Source organism: Polyodon spathula, chromosome 9, assembly GCF_017654505.1.
Source record: "Polyodon spathula isolate WHYD16114869_AA chromosome 9, ASM1765450v1, whole genome shotgun sequence".
NCBI lineage: Eukaryota > Metazoa > Chordata > Actinopteri > Acipenseriformes > Polyodontidae > Polyodon > Polyodon spathula.
In genome coordinates, this window is record NC_054542.1 from 15,975,515 (window position 1) to 15,995,936 (window position 20,422).

Consider the following 20,422-nt stretch of genomic DNA (forward strand, 5'->3'; position numbering starts at 1 on the left):
TTATTGTGGGGTGGATATTTTTTATTATTTGGGACTGCATTTCCCTTGTTATTTACCCCATGCAGTAGACATTGAGATGTATTGCCAGGGATTATTGTTTGGTTGCCAGACCTGGATAAGAACTAAAACCCCTCTTTCCAAACAGGATTACAAATCTCTGTCTGTTTCATCACCACACTGCATCACTCCTGCACCTGTTTCCACTCAGCCTCTTTGCCACATTTACTTTATTCTGCAGTAATACAGGGCAGTGGGGTCGCAAAGTAATTTTTATTGGTAGAAGGGGGTCACAGTCCTGCGAAGTTTGAGAACCGTTGTCCTAGAGTTATATTGTAATGAATAAATCACAGTATTACCATGGCATGTATATCTAAGCTAAACAATTGCTGTGGCTTCTGACTGGACTATCATTGATGAAGTTTAATTTATAATTTGTGAAGTAAACCCGCTACATAGCTAAAAAATATGCATGAATATAGACAAACAAACACAGGACTTGAAAGCAATAATGACGCATATAACATTTATATATTTTAAACTGTATAATGCTTACATTTTTAGTTTAAATAATTAAACAATCGTCACACAATCTCAGACGTATTAATATAATGGAATAATTTACAGAACGTGAAAATGCTATTTTTTTTTTAAACTAATTGCACCACGAAAAAGCAATTGACATTATGCTTCAGTGTAAAAGTCACACTTGCCTTCACCTTTCCAGTCCTGAATGAACTTTTTATTAAAATTAACACACAGAATATTTACATGTTCCCTTGCAGTTAGAATTGCAAACTCTTCATTTTACTATTACAGAGTATACAGTACTTACCAAAATAGCATCAGGCAAGTGTTTAACTAGGAAGTGCTATATTTTAACCAATTGGATAAAACGCAGAATGTGTATCTCACACAGACAAGTTGACGGTAAGCAACTAATCCAAAACTTTTCAGCCAATGTAGGTGTTCCAGTTCAGTCTTCTGGAGCCAAAAAAACTAGAAGTCTGATTTAAGGCCTATTCACACTACAGCGTTTACTCGCTGCGTTTTCTAAGGTAAAAAAAAAAAAAAATCGAACCTGTGGAATTGAATACTACCTGTCATACTTGGGTGTAATCACTGTGAACAAAATGCGAAAACCTCTGTTAAAATAAAAAAAGGCAAAAAAAAATCAAAACAGGTTCCATTTTGGACAAAAAACGCTGCGATCACCACCCTGTCCTGCTAAATTTGGATATAATCTGAAGGCAGTATGGATCAGGTGCAAGCTGCTGCATGGAAAAACTTGGCAGACAGAAACCTGGCCCATGTCATCCATCCCAGAGCAATGCAAGATATAAACTTCAATTAGCTTATTGTGGTTGCATTGTACTTGTCAGGATGAGAAGAAATGCTTATAAATAAAGACCTGCATTGCAGTTTAATGATATTGCAATGTGATTTGATAGATATACCAAAATATGTCCAATATCCTCAGGCAAAGTGATCACTCTCTCTTCTGCATTTCCAAATCCTCTTCGACTGCATTTAGATTTCCAGCAACCACATCATCTGGATAAGTTTGGCTTTCATATATACACTGATGGCCAATCATTTTAACCAGTGGTTTGGGACTACAGGTACATTGATAAATTGGTAAAACTGATTTCCTTCTTTCATTGTAAATGATCTTACTGGCTATGGTCAAACTACATTCTTAAAATAATACAAATATTTAAACTTTGTGGACTGGGGGAAAAAAAAACAAACAAACAAACACACTTGTATACACAAGTTAAAACAGAAAAAAAAAAAGAAATTCCAAAACTACTTTTTTGGTGCAACCTATACACAGATGGTAGGGCAATTTAATGACACTTTAAAAATTACATCAACCTATATTACAGAATATACACCATAAATAGAGTTTGGTATGATTGCAGTTTTGAGGACCAGGAACAATTCAGCACTCGGAAGTAAGAACATCTACATTGTGTGAGATTTTAAAAGTTTCAAAACTTGTGTGACTAGCAAGAAAAAGACTAGTGGATTTTGTAATACCATTTTTTAAAATTACTTTTATTCATTAGTCATCCTAAAATAAAACAAATCTGCTTTCTTTCAGAGTTGTTTCAAAGTAGTTTTTATATTTCTACATTTTTATACTTCTACCTTTTACATCATCCATGGACGGAACTTTAGATTTAACTGAGAGTACAAACCTGAAATAAAAGGTAGGATTGTGTTTTTGGCAGAAGCACATTACTCAATTAGTCAGATATGAACAAGGAGCCCAGTTAGTAGGGCTGCATTTTTTTCACGGTAAAAAATGGCTTATTTCACAGCCCAAAAATTCAAGATATTTCATGATTAAACACAATATTTATTAAAGTCGAAAAATAGTGTTATAAATGCTTACCTGAAAAAGTATGTGCTAAATTTAGAATATTGTGTTTTTAAGCCCCCCTTTTAAAGACATTCTATTGTCACCTCAGTGAATATCAACTGAATAAAACCATAAATAAATGTAATATAACAACATACACATGAAATGTCCCCTTCTTGTATTGGACAAAGTGATCTTTAGCAGAAATATTTCTAATTTTTAATGCAGCTGGTGTCTTTTTCGTTGAAAGAAATCGTGCAGCACTATGCAGTGTGTTCAACCATTTACTGGAAGCAAACTAAACCAGCTGCCTGGTTCATAAATGCAGTGTAACAGGTAGTATCAATAAGGTAAATGTTTGCTATATTTATTTTAAGTGATACAAAACACATATATATTTATACTATTCTTTCAGAAATGGGAATTATTACAAGGAACTGCATATTACATGACAATAGGTACATGGCAATCGTGAAATCAATGATAACCGTGAAAAAAATACAGCTATGTTCCAACCACGTCACAATTCAGAAAGAATCAGCCAGCCTTCAAATAATAATGTATTTTGATCAGTGTTGACATCTGTCAAATATTAAGCAGTAACTACCACGATCCCAGCAGGAGAAGATGTGTACTAAAAATCACTAACCCTACAGATGATCTTCACCTGTTAATAAAACAAGACCCTTTCTCTTTAAAACTTTCAGCAGTACCTTCTACCATCTGCAATGGCCTATCAGGAGTTATTCAACCAGAAATAAGGTCTTACCGACTTATGTATACTCTACTAGAAGAGAAAATGCAACAATAGGAGGGTTCCAGGTTTAGCATGGGTCTGATTTCAGTCCTGACACAAATGATCTGCTGTGGGTGCAGCAGGACCAGGACATTTTCCACCACATAGTTCTGGGATTGTAGCACTCAAACAGGAGTACATACACTACGTATGTAGAGAAGAAAATCAGACACTCAGTTAACAGACTCTGCAGGGTTACCCAGCCAACACAGCTGACACTGGGATAACAACTGAAAGGCAGAAGCTTCAACACTTTTCTTGTTGTGTATAATGTACCTATATGATCTGGTATATTTATTTTTTTCCACAGCATTGCAGAGAAATAACATCTCTGGAGTCAGTTGACCTGCATGAGGGTCAACTGACAAGCCAAAGTGAGTCACAAAGTGAATTGAAGGCAGTGCTTGAAAATCAAACTATGGATCTCCTGACTGGGTCCACTGCTCCAAGCACTAGGTCAAGCTGCTTTCCCTATCAGCATATACATATGAACACTGGTTTTTAAGTTTGTTGTACATTCTGTGAATGGTTTAAAAACAAAACAAAACAAAAAGCAAAACAAAACAAAAAGGACTGGGCAGGTCACAAGTTAAAAAAGAATTACAGCAGTATTTGCCCAAATGCTCTGTCAGGAAAGTACGCTGTTTTAAAACAGAGGCCTACTAAGTGCATGTGTTACCATCCAGTCAAGTGCAACCATACTAGGGTCTGTTTAATGAACGTGAAAGCAACAGTTGTCATGTAACATTAACTTCCAGGACATGGTCGTCCTTGCTGGGAACAACAAGGACTTGCATGCCAGTGCTGCAGTTGAAGACCTGGCCAGGGCTGAATGATTGCAGACGGGGCATGGACAACCCTTTGTGTTCATTGCTGGCGGAGTGCGTGCTGGTTCGGCTTCGTATGCTACTGCTGTCTGCCTGTTCGTCCAGTGCCTTGTCAACTGAAAGGTCATTCTCAAGCCAGCTGTCTAGAATGAGAAACAATAAAAAAGCACTTTCACTGTGTACTAAATGTACAAGTAATACAAATAACATTTGATATGCTATACATTATTATTTATATACTGTGCGATTGCAATGACTTGTCTACTTAACTTCACAGTAGAATCAGTTAGATATCAGACCCCTTTGTTAATGTAAGCAATGTATATTTATACTAAGTTTCAGAGAGAACGCTCACACAAAATGAAATATTAGTGGACAAGGATATAGGATTCTCTTATGTTGTGCCACTCTTTATTGACACTGATAGAGGTTTCAGGTCAGAGGTAAACTGATGCGAAAATCATAAATGCAATTCTTACAAAACTTTTGTAGTTATATGCTTTCGATTGGTTAAAAATAGTCCTAATCTACAAAACACCAATGTTAATTAATAAAAATATGTTTGTTAAATTATAACTCATAATACAATTTCTTTACTTTCTTGGTAATGGGTTTTTAAAAAAGTTTACCCATTACCCTATTACACGTTTATCCTGTTACAGATTTGCCCCATATAAAAAAGTTTGCCATGATAATTTTTGCAGTTTTCAGATCAACACCGCATTTTTCAGAAAAAAAGTTGTTGGTAACCCCATCAGCTCTACACCATAGCCCAAATTGTAGAAATGGTCTGTTTTATGTCACATAAAATGCAAAAACACATTTACTATTACTACTTGAGCATCAAATCCTTTCCCCCTACAATGCCTTTTGACACTAGAAAATGTTCATAAACCAATTCAGAGTATTGTACTTTAAACTGATAACATTTATTTTTCTTACACAAAGAAAAAACACCTCCAACAACTTAATTCCAAAGGCTTCATTTTCTGTGAAATTTGTAACACAATTTGGGCTATGTTATAGCTCACAGGGTTACTAAATGCTGATATCGATCACGTTTCTGAAAATACAGTGTTTCTGAATTATTCACAGTACAAAATGTTACTTGTAATTAATAGTAATATTCTGAGTGGGGATTGGCATTTTAGAAAACTACTTGGCAGCTTGGGAGTTAAAAAAAAAAAAAAAAAAAAAAATAGTACAGCAGTCCTCCAATAATAACCAAAGTTATGGAGCCCATGAGGGAACATGAGAAAAAATATAGATCTTGTGGCCATGAGATAATAACTTGTGTGTATGATTTACTATCTTGTGAGCACAAGATACATATATTGTGGCCACGAGATAGTAACAGGTGTGCACAAGATATATTTTTTTTCTCTCATGTCCCTCCCGGGCTCAGTAGAATGTAGTGTGATGCATGATCCAAAGAGACACACAATTGTTATATTGACTCCAAAACCTGAACGAAAATCAGAGCAGAGCAGATACAAGTAGCCTACTAGATCACTAAAATTAATAACTTGATTAAAAGACGTCATATAGACTCATACTCTAAAGAGTTAAAACTGTGAGGAAACTTGGAAAAGGACGAGAAGCTTTCAGAAATACTGATGGACTCCAGTAGTTCGAAAGGATGTGGACTACAATAATTAAAATTCAGTCTTATATTGCTTTTTGCAAAGAATGCTGTAAAATGTTCTATATACATTTAAAAGTGATTTATTTATGTAAAGTTTGTTAGTATATGTAAGGTACTGTACAGCGTATTGTACAGCTTACTTGTGTAGTAAGTAGACTATGGTAAAAAAAAGAAAAAAGCACTAAAATCACTTAGTTTCAATGATTTTTTTTTTTTTTTTATTGTTTCAATGCAGCAGCATGTAACCTGTAGTCTATAGACTAAAGTAAAAAGAAAGTGCACTAGGTATCAATTAGATTTTACTACTGCACTGTATGTATCTAATGTATATGTTACATTTTTACATAATGCCATGTGTACGGATAATATATTAATGTTATTTCAGCTCAATGATTTATACATTATTATAAAACGTATATCTGAGTGGGATCTTTTTGTTTGTTTTATTATTTTTTTTAAACTGGCAATATTTCGGACAACCTTTTTGTCTCTAAACACGTCCGGTTTAGTGAGGGACTAGTGTATAAGCAAAAATTCTGGTTTTAACTTTACCAATGTCCGGTTGTGTAGAGTGGGATGAGTAGTGAGGAAGGTACTTGGAGACCTTCACATTGGGGAAAGGCAGGTTTCCAGCGAACAGTGGCATCACCTCCATGTGGACCTTGTGTGAGGCCCGAGCTGCCACAGGCATTGAGATGACCCCCGAGCTCTTTCCACACAATGCCCAGTTACTGCTGTTGTCCACCACTGTAAAAGAAAGAAAATGGAAAAACAGCAGATCAGTTTGGCCAAGCTCTCCCCATTACTACTGATAATGCTTGATCATGAAATCCCTTTCCCCTTTATCCATGGCATCAGACACTACAGTATTTCTGGGCTGTTAATAAACCAATATAGAGTTGCGTAGGGTGTGACACAAGAAACAAGCGATCATTAATATCAGCAACAGAGAGCTTACCCCAACGCGAACTGTCAACCAGCAACACATCTCCACAATTCTCTAGTGTGTACTTCATAACAAAAACCCTCCAGAGCCATCCACGTAGTGAAAATCAGGTAAATTAAAAAAAAAAAACACACATTTTCAATATTGAAACTACTTGGCAACAGTCTCTCCTTCAATCTTCGAGCCAGAAAAAAAAAACTGAGTGTCCAGCAATTCTCTCCGGGCCCAACTGAAGGCGAGTTGGGCTGGACTGAGCCGGTTGCAGTTGGTTGTTTAATGAGAGACACCTCCACACTGGGGCTGAATCCTCTGGACAATCATAAGAACATAAGAAAGTTTACAAACGAGAGGAGGCCATTCGGCCTATCTTGCTCGTTTGGTTGTCAGTAGCTTATTAATCTCAGAATCTCATCAAGCAGCTTCTTGAAGGATCCCAAGGTGTCAGCTTCAACAACATTACTGGGGAGTTGGTTCCAGACTCTCACAATTCTCTGTGTAAAAAAGTGCCTCCTATTTTCTGTTTTGAATGCCCCATATAGATTGGCAGGGATGAGGTTAAATTCCCCTGGTCCATTGAAGGCATCGCCCAGCCTGGAAACCTTTATTTTGTAAGTTTTGCTTTGTTATATGTGTTTGAATATCTTTGTTTTGGCCCTTGTGCCCTTTTATTTTGTGTTTAATTGTGACTAAAAGTATTATTTTTTTGAACTGCAGTCTGTCTCTGGGCCTCTATCCACTCATCAGCCTGTCACACTCCCATATTACATTTTTATTGCCTATCCCTAACCCTAACCTTACACTTTTCTCTATTAATTGTCATTTGCCAAATGTCATCCCTGGGGTCTCCGTTGATCCTCTGCTGGGGCTTGATGAGGGTCACATAGTGAAGAGCCACGTCACAGTCGGCGCAAAATAATGGGAGAGCGGCGGTGTGGCATGTGAGGTTTACAATAACACTACCGGAGAGATGTACATCAATACCTACAGTATATCATGATACCAAAATCCCATAATACCTAATAAATCGGGGAAAAATAAAAGTATCAGATTTTTTTTTTCATAAAGCTTCTAAAGCCTCCTGGCTGCATCGTCTGGGGATGCCCCCATGACACCGCCCAGGGATGCCCCCACGACACTGCCCCGGGGATGCCCGTACAAACCACCCGGGAATTGCCATTCCCCATCGCAGGGGGATGCCCGTACACCACTGCCAGGACTGCTGAGGGCTAAAAGAGTCAGCCCTGGACCTGTGAGCAGGTCCCCTGACATCATTGTCCCTGGCAGTCTTTCCGCTGCCAGGGGTGCCATGGGAGGAAGCAGACTTTCTGCTGCCAGGAGTGCCCAGGCTGGAGGTGCCAGCCCCGGCGCTGTCAGCACATCTGCCTCGTTGTTGGCAACATTTCCACTGACTGTGGTGCAGTGGGAGGAAGGATTACCTAGGCTGGAAGAGCCAGCCCCGGCGCTGTCAGCACATCTGCTGACGGCATTACCACAGCATTTCCACTACCAGTGGTTCAACAGGAGGAAGAACTCGCCCCACTGTCAGCATGTCAGCTGACAGCATTGGCAGTAGCAGCTTGGCTACTGGCAACATTGCCACCTATGAACCTCTTGAAGTCCCTGTTCTTGGCCCAAGACTTTTGGGATTTTAAGGGGGGAGGTGGCCATTAAGGCCATGTGTGCTGCGCACAAGGGGGGAGATATGTGGCAGTGTACTCCACTCCTGTGTGTATTTTGTGTTGTGTATTGCGTGTGGTGTGTTAATGTTGGTGTTTAGATGTTGGTGCACAGGATATAAATGGGTCTGTGTAGCACTAATGACTTAAAATATATAATTGTATGTGAGCACGGGGAGGTGCACACATTAGTTCACATGCAGACGTACCGAGATTCCAAATTGAATGATTGAATAGCAATCGAGTCTCGGTACACCTGCATAAAAGATGCAGCGTTATACTCACTCGGGTTGTGTGTTTGGTGAGTGGAGAACGGGTGTGTAGAGAAGAGAATTAGAGAGAATGCCTTATAGTTAACTACGAAGAAAGGCTTTAAATAATAATGTTTGCTGCATTTACAAAAAAAAAATAGAATATCTTACAATATTAAAAAAAATGTTTTGTAATGTATCGGTCACATTGACCCATGTGATGGTTCTACGTAAAACTGTTTATAACTATTTCTGTGTTATTTTGTTATATATAAGAATTAAGATACTCCTCGTAATAGGAATAATTGAAACTGGCAGAAACACCAGAGTTCTTTTTTTACATGTAAGAAACAAAGAAAATTGTGTCTTTTATACTAAGTGTTGCGCTTTCTTACCAGTGTTATTTTAATTTTATAGTCATGGCAATGACCACCATGTTGTAGCGTTATTAATGCAAAAAAGGAATTTGGGAGCCATTTAACAACATCAAATATCAAGATAATGTGCACGGTATCGTATTGATACTCTCTAAATGAGGTATCGTAGAACACTAGGTACAAGTATAATTTGTGTATTATGATAAAAATTCTAATTCCCTTCAAACAAAGTAGGCCTCAAACAACTACCCACAGCGACTTTAACTGCCTGTGTCACCTCACATCTAGGCTCTCCTTTCAATCTTCGGGCCAAACTGCCATGAGGGAGTCACCGTAAACATCTATAAATCGGCCACCTGAAAAATTTCCCATCCACAGACAAAGATGCTTTGTAATACACTCTGATTATGACTGAAGGTAAGGCCCTTCTTTCAAACAGGTACACAGAAATGTTAGCAAACACCCTCGGAACAAACTAGCGAACACAGAAATTGCAAAATAGTATGCAACAAAATGTTAAAGCACATCATAAAATGCTCCCTGGCATTTTTTTCACCATACTTGAAAAACTTGCCAAGGCAAAAAAAATAAAAAAATAATAATTTGGCACTCAGCCCAGAAGAGCAATTAAGCTCCATAACACCTAATTCCCTAAAAAACAAATTACTGTTTAAGGTACAAGTTTAAACTGTTCACTTTATAACTCTTAAAAAGTGATATAACTCCTAGTACAGAACATTGTAATTGTGATTTTCTCTGTACTGTCTCACATAATGCAAACGTTATTTTAAACTGTGTTCAACTTATCAAAGTTCTTACTATTTTAAATAAAATTGTGTATCCAGTTCATTGTCTGTATAAGAACTCACTGACATAAACTAAATCAAGTAAGCCCCCCACAGCAAGCAACACAGAGCTTTAAAACTCTGGCATGAAAAAAAGTGCTCACCAGATATTATAAAAATACTGCATGGGGTAGTGTGGGACAGATGACAGTTTTAATGCCCACCCTTGGGTTGGGATGCTTGGATGTAGAATCCCACCCTTGGGGTGCTAAATTCTCATGTATCACACACTGCCCCCATGCAGTATACTATATTTAATGCATTAAGAATACGCACAGCAGTTTTGCTGCACAGCTAGAGTTTGCATGTTATCCAGCTTTTTGTTTTTTCTTTGTTTCCAGCACCTCAATGGTCACGTAGTCTGCCTGGGAATTGCCAGAAACACATGACCAATAAGTCCAGGCTTCTTTTATATACAAAAAAAGCCTATGGTTGTATCCACTCACTTGAAATGCTTGTTTGAGACGTGAATATGTGACTGGACCCTGGTGCCGTCTTAGTCCCTGTCAAACTAACCTACCAATTTACCTATCTGGACAATCATATTATTGGAAGGTATATCTATATAATAAATACAATATTCCGTGTTTGGAGATGCTTTATATTGCTATTGCTAAAAAGGTGGAGTTGGGCAAATATCAAGTAAGGAAATAACACTTACTACCCAGGAACCAAAAAAAAAAAAAAAAAAAAAAAATTGTTAGTGTTATTAGATCATGTAAAAAGATTAAAAAAACTGCATGGAACTGAAATTATATTTTAAATGTCAGTAGAATTATGACCACAAGACAAAATCAGAATTCAGGAACAATCCATAATATACAGCCTTGTTTTAACACTGGTGAAATGTTACTGTAAAGTAAAATGAGTAAAGGAAAAACTACTTTTTCAAAAAAACAAAACTCTTTTTTCAAATAAATCCAAAGAATGTATATTGATTGTCAAGATCATGCCAATGTCAATTCTGACAAAATGCACGCTATGACAATACTAGAAACTGAAGTCCAGTTATATAAATGTTTTTAAACAGTGTACATGTTTTTAAGTTATTTGAGCTTTTCATCTAGTTCTTTTACATGTCCCAGATGTTCAAGTTTATCCTTAGCAGATCTGCGCAAACTGTTTGATTTTGCTTTAAAGTCAGCTTTCCTGTACTTTCAGCCTTCATCAGCTGACTTCAAGAGCGTGTGCATTGTTCTCAATGCGTTTTTTTTTTCTTTATTTCATCAATTTCATCCACAAGTGATTTTCTCTTCAGTGTCTTGCTTTCATTTTCCTTTATCCTCTTTTGCTCATTCAGGTAGGTACGGTATAGTAAGAGGGCCTTGATAATCAACACATTATGGATTCCCCCAGCTGAGTTAAGATGGTCACATACAAGGCACTGGTCTATGTAGGTATTCTCTTCAAGACTCTCAACCTCAATTTGACAATTCACTGAAAATCCTCTCAACTGAGGCATTTCCATGAGACAGAAGCAGCAGGACCTGCACAATTTTTCACAGCTTGTCAAATGCTTTGTTGCCTGCCATTATTTCATAGAAGACGGTATCCACCCTACATTTAGTATAATCCAAATCTGTAAATTCTGCTTTTCTACTGGTCACAATGTCACTGATACACAGCCTGTACTGTCTGAGAACATCATCACAGCTGTTCCATCAGCACCTTTTGCATCAACAAGTGTTTGCAGAACCTTTCTGAGCTTTTTCACACAAGATTCCTGATCCTTGGCCATTTTACGTAGATCCAAGCATGCCATTCTGCGCACCAATGTGTATTGTAGGGGACACTTATCCTGCAACTTCAGCACAACCGACAGCAAGCTTTACTCTCCATCTTAAATTCAAGTACTCTCTTTTCACTGATTTTCTTATTTGCTACCAGATCCTTCATTATTTTCTCTGCTGTAAACCCAACATTTATTTTGAGTGGATGACAGTGGAGTTTTTTGTCAGCAACATCAATGCTCATCAATTTGGACACAGAGTGGGCTTTAGCAATCACATCTCCCTTAATGAACCTCTGCATGATTGAGGTAATCATATTAAAGAGATTACCTACAACAATGGAACCACTGGTTTCTCTGTCTGGTACACAGTCAGAAAGGGGGTCACTTTTGCAAACAAGAGGTGAAATGCAATTTTGGCAGACATCAATAGATCTTTACACCCTTCCTTGACAGACTATGACTTTGTAGCAGGGTTTGGGATTTTTCCAGACTCCACTGCATCTACATAGTTCTTTAAGTCTGGCATTATTTTAATAATCCTCTCTGATAAATCCACCTCAGTTACATATGTGAGCAGGAGGATGATGGGAAATGTAGTTCTGAGCGGTCCATGCAGGTACATGGCAAGACATCTTGAGGCACGGAATGCAATTTAAGTTTACAAAAGTGGTCAAAATGTTAAAAAAAAATATGAAAACAATAAAACACAACTTACGTAAAAAGTTGTAGCAACACATAGGAACATGTACCGGCATGTTTTACTCTAATCCCACAGTAAAATACACAATTAGTCTTTAAAACGTTAGCTATACAAGTTCATGAATTTCACCGCATAGGCATTTTTTAAGCCAGCACTGCAGGCTACTGACAATTCAAATAAAGTTACATTTAAATAAATAAATAAATAAATAAATAATTATCGGAGCTCACACTCGAGCAATGTCACTCCCTTTACTATACACTGGTAATTTGGTTCAAGAAAATGAAAAATGATACAAATAATGCAGACTTCCCTGCAGACTGCTGACTAGTAGGACCAATGCGACGATTAAGTTTCAAGTACCTGAGAATCTCTGCTTCCAATGTCTTATTTGTCGACAACCCGAGGCCTTGAGCGCCGTCACTTCTTGATTTTTTCAGAGTTACAGTACTGGTGTGGTGAGATTTTTTGTAGCCGCTGACTCCCTGTCTACAGCATTGACTCTTGAATCAACCACCTCAGTTGCTGCTCAGAAACTTATGTCCATGTTTTGAGTTATTTCTTTACGCCTTTCCAAACAAGCCTGATGCTTGCTGCTCTTAGCAATGGCTACGAAAAGCCTACTCACTTTGTCAGCGGCTACGAATGAGAAACACAGCTGACGTGAAACACGGAAACACGTGCTAACCATAGCAACACTACAGCAGAAAACCAACGAACGCTCGATAATAAATGCGCTGGGAAAATGTATAACCCGAATAGTGGGGAGAAAAAAAAGGCTTTTGCACACAGGGCTACGCAACTGCAGCAATAAACTCTTACATGATTTTCCCTGGTATTCCGCGACCATAAATGCAATTCATAAAATTCCCCTGCCTTTCCAGGTCTGAAAACAAATTTAAATTTCCATGAATTGTATGAACCCTGTTAGAAACAGTGTTTTTTTGCCTCCCTTAAAACAGGTGTACATATCTGAATAATTAGCATAATTTTACCTTCGTACATGAGCTTGGTTGTGCACAGCCCATCAGATTCTGTCAGAGATTCATCCTGATCTGCTTCTGTGAGGTCAGAAAGCCGTGTGATGGAAACTTCTAGAGAGCAGAGGGAACCAGTTCTGCAGTGTTCTGCTCCCAGCACTGGGTAGATCTCTGCTTTAACATTATACAGCGTCTGTGAGTGGAGAACATAGTGGGGAATCAAAAAGCTGTACTGCCATCAGATAATATTACTAAAATCAATTGCGTAAAAGTTGGAGCTGTTGGAGTGGTTGACACGCATCTGGAAGTCCAGGAAATCCAAAAGGGATTAAGCCCCAATACTGGACTGAAATATGGCAAATTTAATGTTAATAAATGTAAAGAAAATTGAGTGGCGACAGACTTTGGGAAGCAAGTCAGCTAGTACAAACTGAACAACCACACATGGGCCAAAAAGCCCTCTCGTTCATAACTTCTTATATTCTTATGTTTACTCTTTTAAAACCTGCCCTTGACAACATGTGGTACTCACAACAATGTTTTCCAGCTGAAATTCATAGGTGTAGGGTTTAAAAGAGGTGGATTCCTCTTCACTGATTGCAGGACAGAAGTTGACAGAAAACCGATACTGCAAACTGGAAGGAAGTTCTTTGGTCCACTTAATTTCCCACAGGCAGAATACTGTCTGCTTTCTGTAGACATGCTGGAGGAGAAAACAGATGTTACTAATCTGATAATCCTTAACAGCATACACATGGGTTTATGGGATTTCAATATAGCTATTTGCTATATTGCTGTAGTGTACTGATATACTATAACTGTATGTATTTAGTTAGGGATACCCCTTAAAGTAACTGTAGATAATAAAATAAATCGTAGGGTTATTATCATAATCCTGGTTCCCTGAAACAGAAATGTAACCATTACCTCATGGGTATTAATCCTTTGATACCACCTAACCCGAATCAGTATTCCAAAGCTGCACATCACTGCAGTCACTCAAAACATCATCACTGTTCCGACCTATGTCTCTTGTGTCATATCACTTACTGCGATTATTTTACGTGTATTAGTGCAAATTTAATTCAAAGAAAATTGCAGACCAAGTGAAAAGCTTCGAGGCTCGGCCAAGGCCACCTTGCACATCACCAGGGGGAACCCTGTGCAAGTAACGGTGTGACTTTCGCCCTGGCTTCTGCAAAAATTAAGCAGCCTTTTGCAACTGAAAAAGCTTGCATTTCACTCAACTGTTCAGCAGATGTAATAGCAAGCAAGAAAGATGCTTTCATAGATAAATATTTTAGCTCCGCTGAATACAACGTCTCAAAGGGAGGCTTCATAAGCTCTTCCAGCACCACATTAAGCCTCCATTGAGTGGCAATGTCCTTCATAGGTGGCCACTGGCAAACTCAGACCTCAACATGGTCTCATTTGAAGTGTTTTTTAAAACCCCAAAAGTAATGACTAAAACTAAGGTTTACAATTTTAGAAAAGCAAACTATGAAGGTATGAAACAGAGACTAACAGAAGTAGATTGGAGTAAAATAGAGAAAACACCCACAGAAGAAGGATGGTTGTTCTTCAAAAATGTAGTACTAGAGGCGCAAAACAATTACATCCCTAAAGTAGACAAATCTAAATGTAAAACTAAATTGCCAAAATGGTTTAATAGATCAATTAAAAGAAATATTCAGCGAAAAAAGGCACTTTACAGAGCATTAAAAAAGGGCCAAAAAGAAAGTACGCAGAAAGAGTACACAGAACTGCAAACGCAAGTCAAAAAGGAAGTTAGAAAGGCCAAGAGAGAAATAGAAATAAACATTGCTAAGAGCTAAAACCAATTCCAAAATGTTTTTCCAATATTACAACAGCAAGCAAACATTCAAAGAGGAGATTAAATGTTTAAGAGATACAAATGGCAAAATCATAGATTAAGAATAAAAAAATAGCAAATATATTAAATGATTACTTTTCACAAGTTTTTACAAAGGAAGATACTGACAACATGCCCCACATGTCATCCAGTTCCTATCCAGTTTTAAATAACTTTAGCATAACTGAGGCAGAAGTGTTAAAGGGACTTGGAGCTCTTAAAATAAACAAATCCCCTGGGCCGGATGAGATCCTCCCAGTCTCTCAAGGAAATGAAAGAAGTAAGATCATGCAGCAGTCTCTTGACACAGGGGTGGTACCAACAGACTGGAAAATTGCAAACGTAATACCGATCCACAAAAAGGGAAACAAAACTGAACCAGGTAACTACAGACCAGTAAGCCTGACTTCTATTATATGCAAACTTATGGAAACTATAATAAGATCCAAAATGGAAAATTACCTATATGGTAACAGGGTCCTGGGAGACAGTCAACTTGGTTTTAGGAAAGGGAGATCGCGTCTAACTAACTTGCTTGATTTTTTTGAGGATGCAACATCGATAATGGATAATTGCAAAGCATATGACATGGTTTATTTAGATTTCCAGAAAGCTTTTGACAAAGTCCCGCACAAAAGATTAATTCTCAAACTGAACGCAGTTGGGATTCAAGGAAACACATGTACATGGATTAGGGAGTGGTTAACATGTAGAAAACATAAAGTACTGATTAGAGGAAAAACCTCAGAATGGAGTGTGGTAAATGACATTTAATAGAGAAAAGTGTAAGGTACTGCATGCAGGAAATAAAAATGTTTATAAACATTTTTTATAAAATATTTATAAATATCATATGGGAGATACTGAAATTGGAGAAGGAATCTATGAAAAAGACCTAGGAGTTTTTGTTGACTCAGAAATGTCTTCATCTAGACAATGTGGGGAAGCTATAAAAAAGGCTAACAAGATGCTCGGATACATTGTGAAAAGTGTTGAATTTAAATCAAGGGAAGTAATGTTAAAACTGTACAATGCACTAGTAAGACCTCATCTTGACTACTGTGTGCAGTTCTGGTCACCTCGCTATAAAAAAGATATTGCTGCTCTAGAAAGAGTGCAAAGAAGAGGAACCAGAATTATTCCGGGCTTAAAAGGCATGTCATATGCAGACAGGCTGAAAGAATTGAATCTGTTCAGTCTTGAACAAAGAAGACTACGTGGCGACCTAATTCAAGCATTCAAAATTCTAAAAGGTATTGACAGTGTCGACCCAAGGGACTTTTTCAGCCTGAAAAAAGAAACAAAGACCAGGGGTCACAAATGGAGATTAGACAAAGGGGCACTCAGAACAGAAAATAGGAGGCACTTTTTTACACAGAGAATTGTGAGGGTCTGGAATCAACTCCCCAGTAATGTTGTTGAAGCTGACACCCTGGGATCCTTCAAGAAGCTGCTTGATGAGATTCTGGGATCAATAAGCTACTAACAACCAAACGAGCAAGATGGGCCGAATGGCCTCCTCTCGTTTGTAAACTTTATGTTCTTATGTTCTTATGCCTAAGCGTAGGTGAGAAGGCTGTGTCCACCAGGATAATTCCTGCAGGCAGTGCTGTGTCCACCAGGATAATTCCTGCAGGCAGGCCAAGACACTGTCAGCAGACGGCTGCAAACCAGCCTTGGAGAGGGTGCATGTGCAGAAGACCTAAGGGGAGGATCTGCGAAGCTGCTGCCATCAAGCCCAGAAGCCTAGTTCACTCTTTTTTGTGATCAATTTTTTTTATTTTTATTTTGGAACAAACATCACATTACAATAAGACAGACAGGAAAAGACCCTTAGTTCCAATTTTCCACACACCCTTCTACCCACCCACAACCCCCCACCTGCCTTTAGCTACCCCCCCTAACCACCTCGAGAACCCACATCACTCCCTGTTAGCAAATGATGCAACCAACATAGATTTTATGATATCAGCAGCTGATTTTCAGGTTAGAACATTCTCCCCCCTGGCGTCATGGATCCAAGCCGTGGATAGCTCCATATGAACAGCATCAAGATAAGAGAAGATCCATTGCCGATGGGTGGAGAGAGTGAGGTGGTTGCCACACAAAGCAATCATCTTTTTCGTAGCATACTGTCAGTTTTAATGCACCAGTTAATGGTTTATAAGAAGCCTTTAAAAGAGAAACATAAATTGTGGAAACCAATCTCTTAGTTTTAACCCCTGTGTCTAACATATTCTGGAGTGGATGTGTTAACAGTGCTATCCCCCAAGGCACCCCATAGGCACGCAATGATGACCTCAGTTGGAGGTAAAAAGAAACAAACACCCAGCAAATTGTACTGAAGTTGTAAATCCTGGAATGCGCGGAGCCAGCCATCATTAGAAATATCAGTGACAGTTTGTATCCCTCCAGTGTGGAAAACAAATGGGTTGGCCCCCTATCAGAAGTGCAAAATTGTGAAATAAAGGAGAGTGAGAGCGCCACTTAAGTTGGGTTTTTGTATGCTTCTCCACTAAGCGCCAAACAGTAACTAACTGTGTGATTATGGTGCCAAACCATAGCTGACAACGTCTGAGAGCAATATTTGATAGATTAAATCTTGGGAGTCTGTATGGGTACACCAAATTTTCTTCCAGGGAGCGCCATGAGACAGGAGCATTAGGATCAAACCATACAGTAAGCGAGTGCAGAACAAATGACCAAAAGCTTTTTGCATAGTTCAAACTAACCGGAAAAGGTGACCTGTGTGAGCCCCTGCCAACGCTTTTTTGAGCACAAATCAGCCAATCGTCCAGGTAATTGAGCACTCTGAGCCCTGGAGTCTCAATGGGGCCAGAATAGCTTCCATGCACTTTGAAAATGCACGGCAGGCTAAACAGAGGCTGAACAGTAGAACCCGAAACTCGTAGAGTCCCTGGGAAAGCGAACCTGAGGTACTTCCTGTGCACTGATTTTATTGCGATGTGAAAGTAAGCGTCTTAAATCCACTGTAGTGAACTAGTTCCCTAGCCTTATTGATTGCAACAACTGCTGCATGGTTAACATTTTGAACCTCCGTTGATGCAGATATGTCTGAGACTTGTCTGAGATCAATGATTGCTCTGAGGCCACCATCCTGTTTGGGCACCAGGTACTTGGAGTAAAACCCTTCTTTCAGGTGAAGAGGATGAACTGTGCAAACAGCCCTCTTCTGCAGCAGGGCTGTCTCCTCCTGAGACAATACCAATGTGTCTCGCGGATCCTAATGTAGTCACGCCCCAAAAAAGGACGAGGACCGTTCTGTACAGTACTGAGCACCCAGGTGTCCAAGGTGCATTGATGCCAGTACTCCAGGTGACTCCCTGAAAAGGGGGCCTGGGCCTGTGGCAGCACATTGCTAGGGCAGAACTTACTGAAGTTTACCCTTTGCGCAGCAGCGGTTCAGTTGTGAAAACCCCCTCTGGCTTTAGCAGGAGCCTGCTGTGCCGATCTCTGAAGCTGCTGGAACCTTGGTCTCCATTTTGGCGCCAGTCTACGTACCGGAGGCTGCCTCTTTGGAAGCAGGTGCACCAGTTCCTCCTTAGACTCCCGCACCGATGAGAGCGCATGTCATCTACCACAGGACCAAAAGTGTGTCCTGGAGCATCCAGCAATGGTACCTTGTCACCATCCGCTATGTGCGCCTGAGACAGCCAGAGCTGACATCTTGCAGCTACTAAAGCAGCCAGGTTCCTAGCCACTGCCTGCACATTGTATTTTGATATACATAGCAGGTTCTTATTCACCAGCCACAATTCCTTGAGCTGCTGTGTTGTGGGTCTGTGAAAGAGACTTCAACAAACAGCTTTGGTAAGCCACCAAGACGCTGTTATTATTACCCAGCCGTGCAGCAAAATCGCCAGCTGAGTAACCCTTTTAAAGCAAAATTTCAGAAACTCTGCACTGCTTATATGGGCAGGTAGCATCTTATCTAAAAGTGCTACCTTTGGGGCTTGCACCAATGATGCGATAGCGGCAAACAGAATGTGACTATAGTGCACAGAACACACAGTACAGTTCAACAATATGGTACAGTGCACAGACTGTGCATAATAAGAACAGTGCAGTACAGTATGGTACAGTGCACAGACTATGCACAATAAGCACTGTGCAGTACAGTATGATGGGCAATGCATAGTATACACGGCATGATATAAACGGTACGGTATAGTGCTAATGATATATTATACAGTGCAGTGCAGTATAGTATGGTACAGTGCATAGACTGTGCATAATAAGCACAGTGCAGTACAGTGTGGTGGGCAATGCGCAGTATACACGGCATGGTATAGTGCTAATGATATATTATACAGTACAGTGCAGTATGGTACAGTGCACAGACTGTGCATAATAAGCACAGTGCAGTACAGTGTGGTGGGCAATGCACAGTATACACGGCACGGTATAGTGCTAATGATATATTATACAGTACACACAGTACAGTGCAACAGTGTGATACAGTGCACATCTGTGCACAGTGCAGTACAATGGGCAATGCACAGAATACACAGTACGGCATAAATGATACGGTATAGTGCTAATGATATATTATAAAGCCCAATGTACGATATACACAGTCAGTATATAGTGCACAGTACCCCTGGTACGGGTGTATGGTACACACTGTACGGTACAGTACAGTGTATGGTACTGTACAATACGTTGCACAGTATAAGAAAGGTGCACACGGTATGGTACGGTGCAGAGCACGGTCCACCATCGTTACAGTAACCTTGTTCACTAAGAACGGTAGTAGATCAGTGACCAGCAATATGCGGGGACACCTACCCGTATAGCTTCTGGCTTAACACAACACAGCCCTAAGACTGGAGGAAGCCTACAGTCAGCCGTGACAGCCTTCACAATGCTACTGCAAGCAAAGATCAGGGGGGCAAAGAAACACTGTGGGAAGGAATGCAAGCAATCAGACCTGATGCAGTGCTGAGCACAGCAACTGCTAGTGAATCGGAAAGGTAACCTTGTTCGTTGTACAAAGTACCAGCAGGAACGGAAGCAGGTCTGGGGCCTACAGGTACCTCAGGAGCAATACAGGGATGCCCACCTTTAACACTTTTTGGCTAACCACAGATTCAAACCCAAGGAAAGCCCACTGCTAGAGCCCTAACAGTCTTCGCAGTAACACTGCAAGCAGATCTTTATGTGATACAGAGACACTATGGGGAAAGCTGCAAGCAGCTTTCTGTCAAACGCCGGACAGCTGAGCCCAGCTGTCACGTTAGTATATCTGTGAGAAAAAGCAGAAAATACAACAGAGAAAACAATTTGTTCTCACACAAAACAGTAAACAAACAGTTATCGTTATTTTAATATATTTTTTATAATAAAAAAATACAATCTGTATTTCACATTTCAACCGAAGCTAGCAGC

The 20,422-nt window shown here is 39.4% G+C and overlaps 1 protein-coding gene across 2 annotated transcripts in view; it reads right to left on the reverse strand.

The window, feature by feature from the left end:
• Window positions 1-2,714: 2,714 nt before the first annotated feature.
• LOC121320430 (trafficking protein particle complex subunit 10-like) overlaps window positions 2,715-20,422 on the reverse strand; it is a 130,637-nt gene continuing 112,929 nt past the window's right edge. For both annotated transcript variants that reach the window (XM_041258759.1, XM_041258758.1), the window contains 4 exons: window positions 13,673-13,843; window positions 13,156-13,333; window positions 6,186-6,380; window positions 2,715-4,131 (listed from right to left, as the gene is read on the reverse strand). In XM_041258759.1, coding sequence (XP_041114693.1) covers window positions 3,899-4,131; window positions 6,186-6,380; window positions 13,156-13,333; window positions 13,673-13,843 — 777 coding nt within the window. In that variant the 3' untranslated portion in view covers window positions 2,715-3,898. The remainder of the gene's footprint in view (window positions 4,132-6,185; window positions 6,381-13,155; window positions 13,334-13,672; window positions 13,844-20,422) is intronic.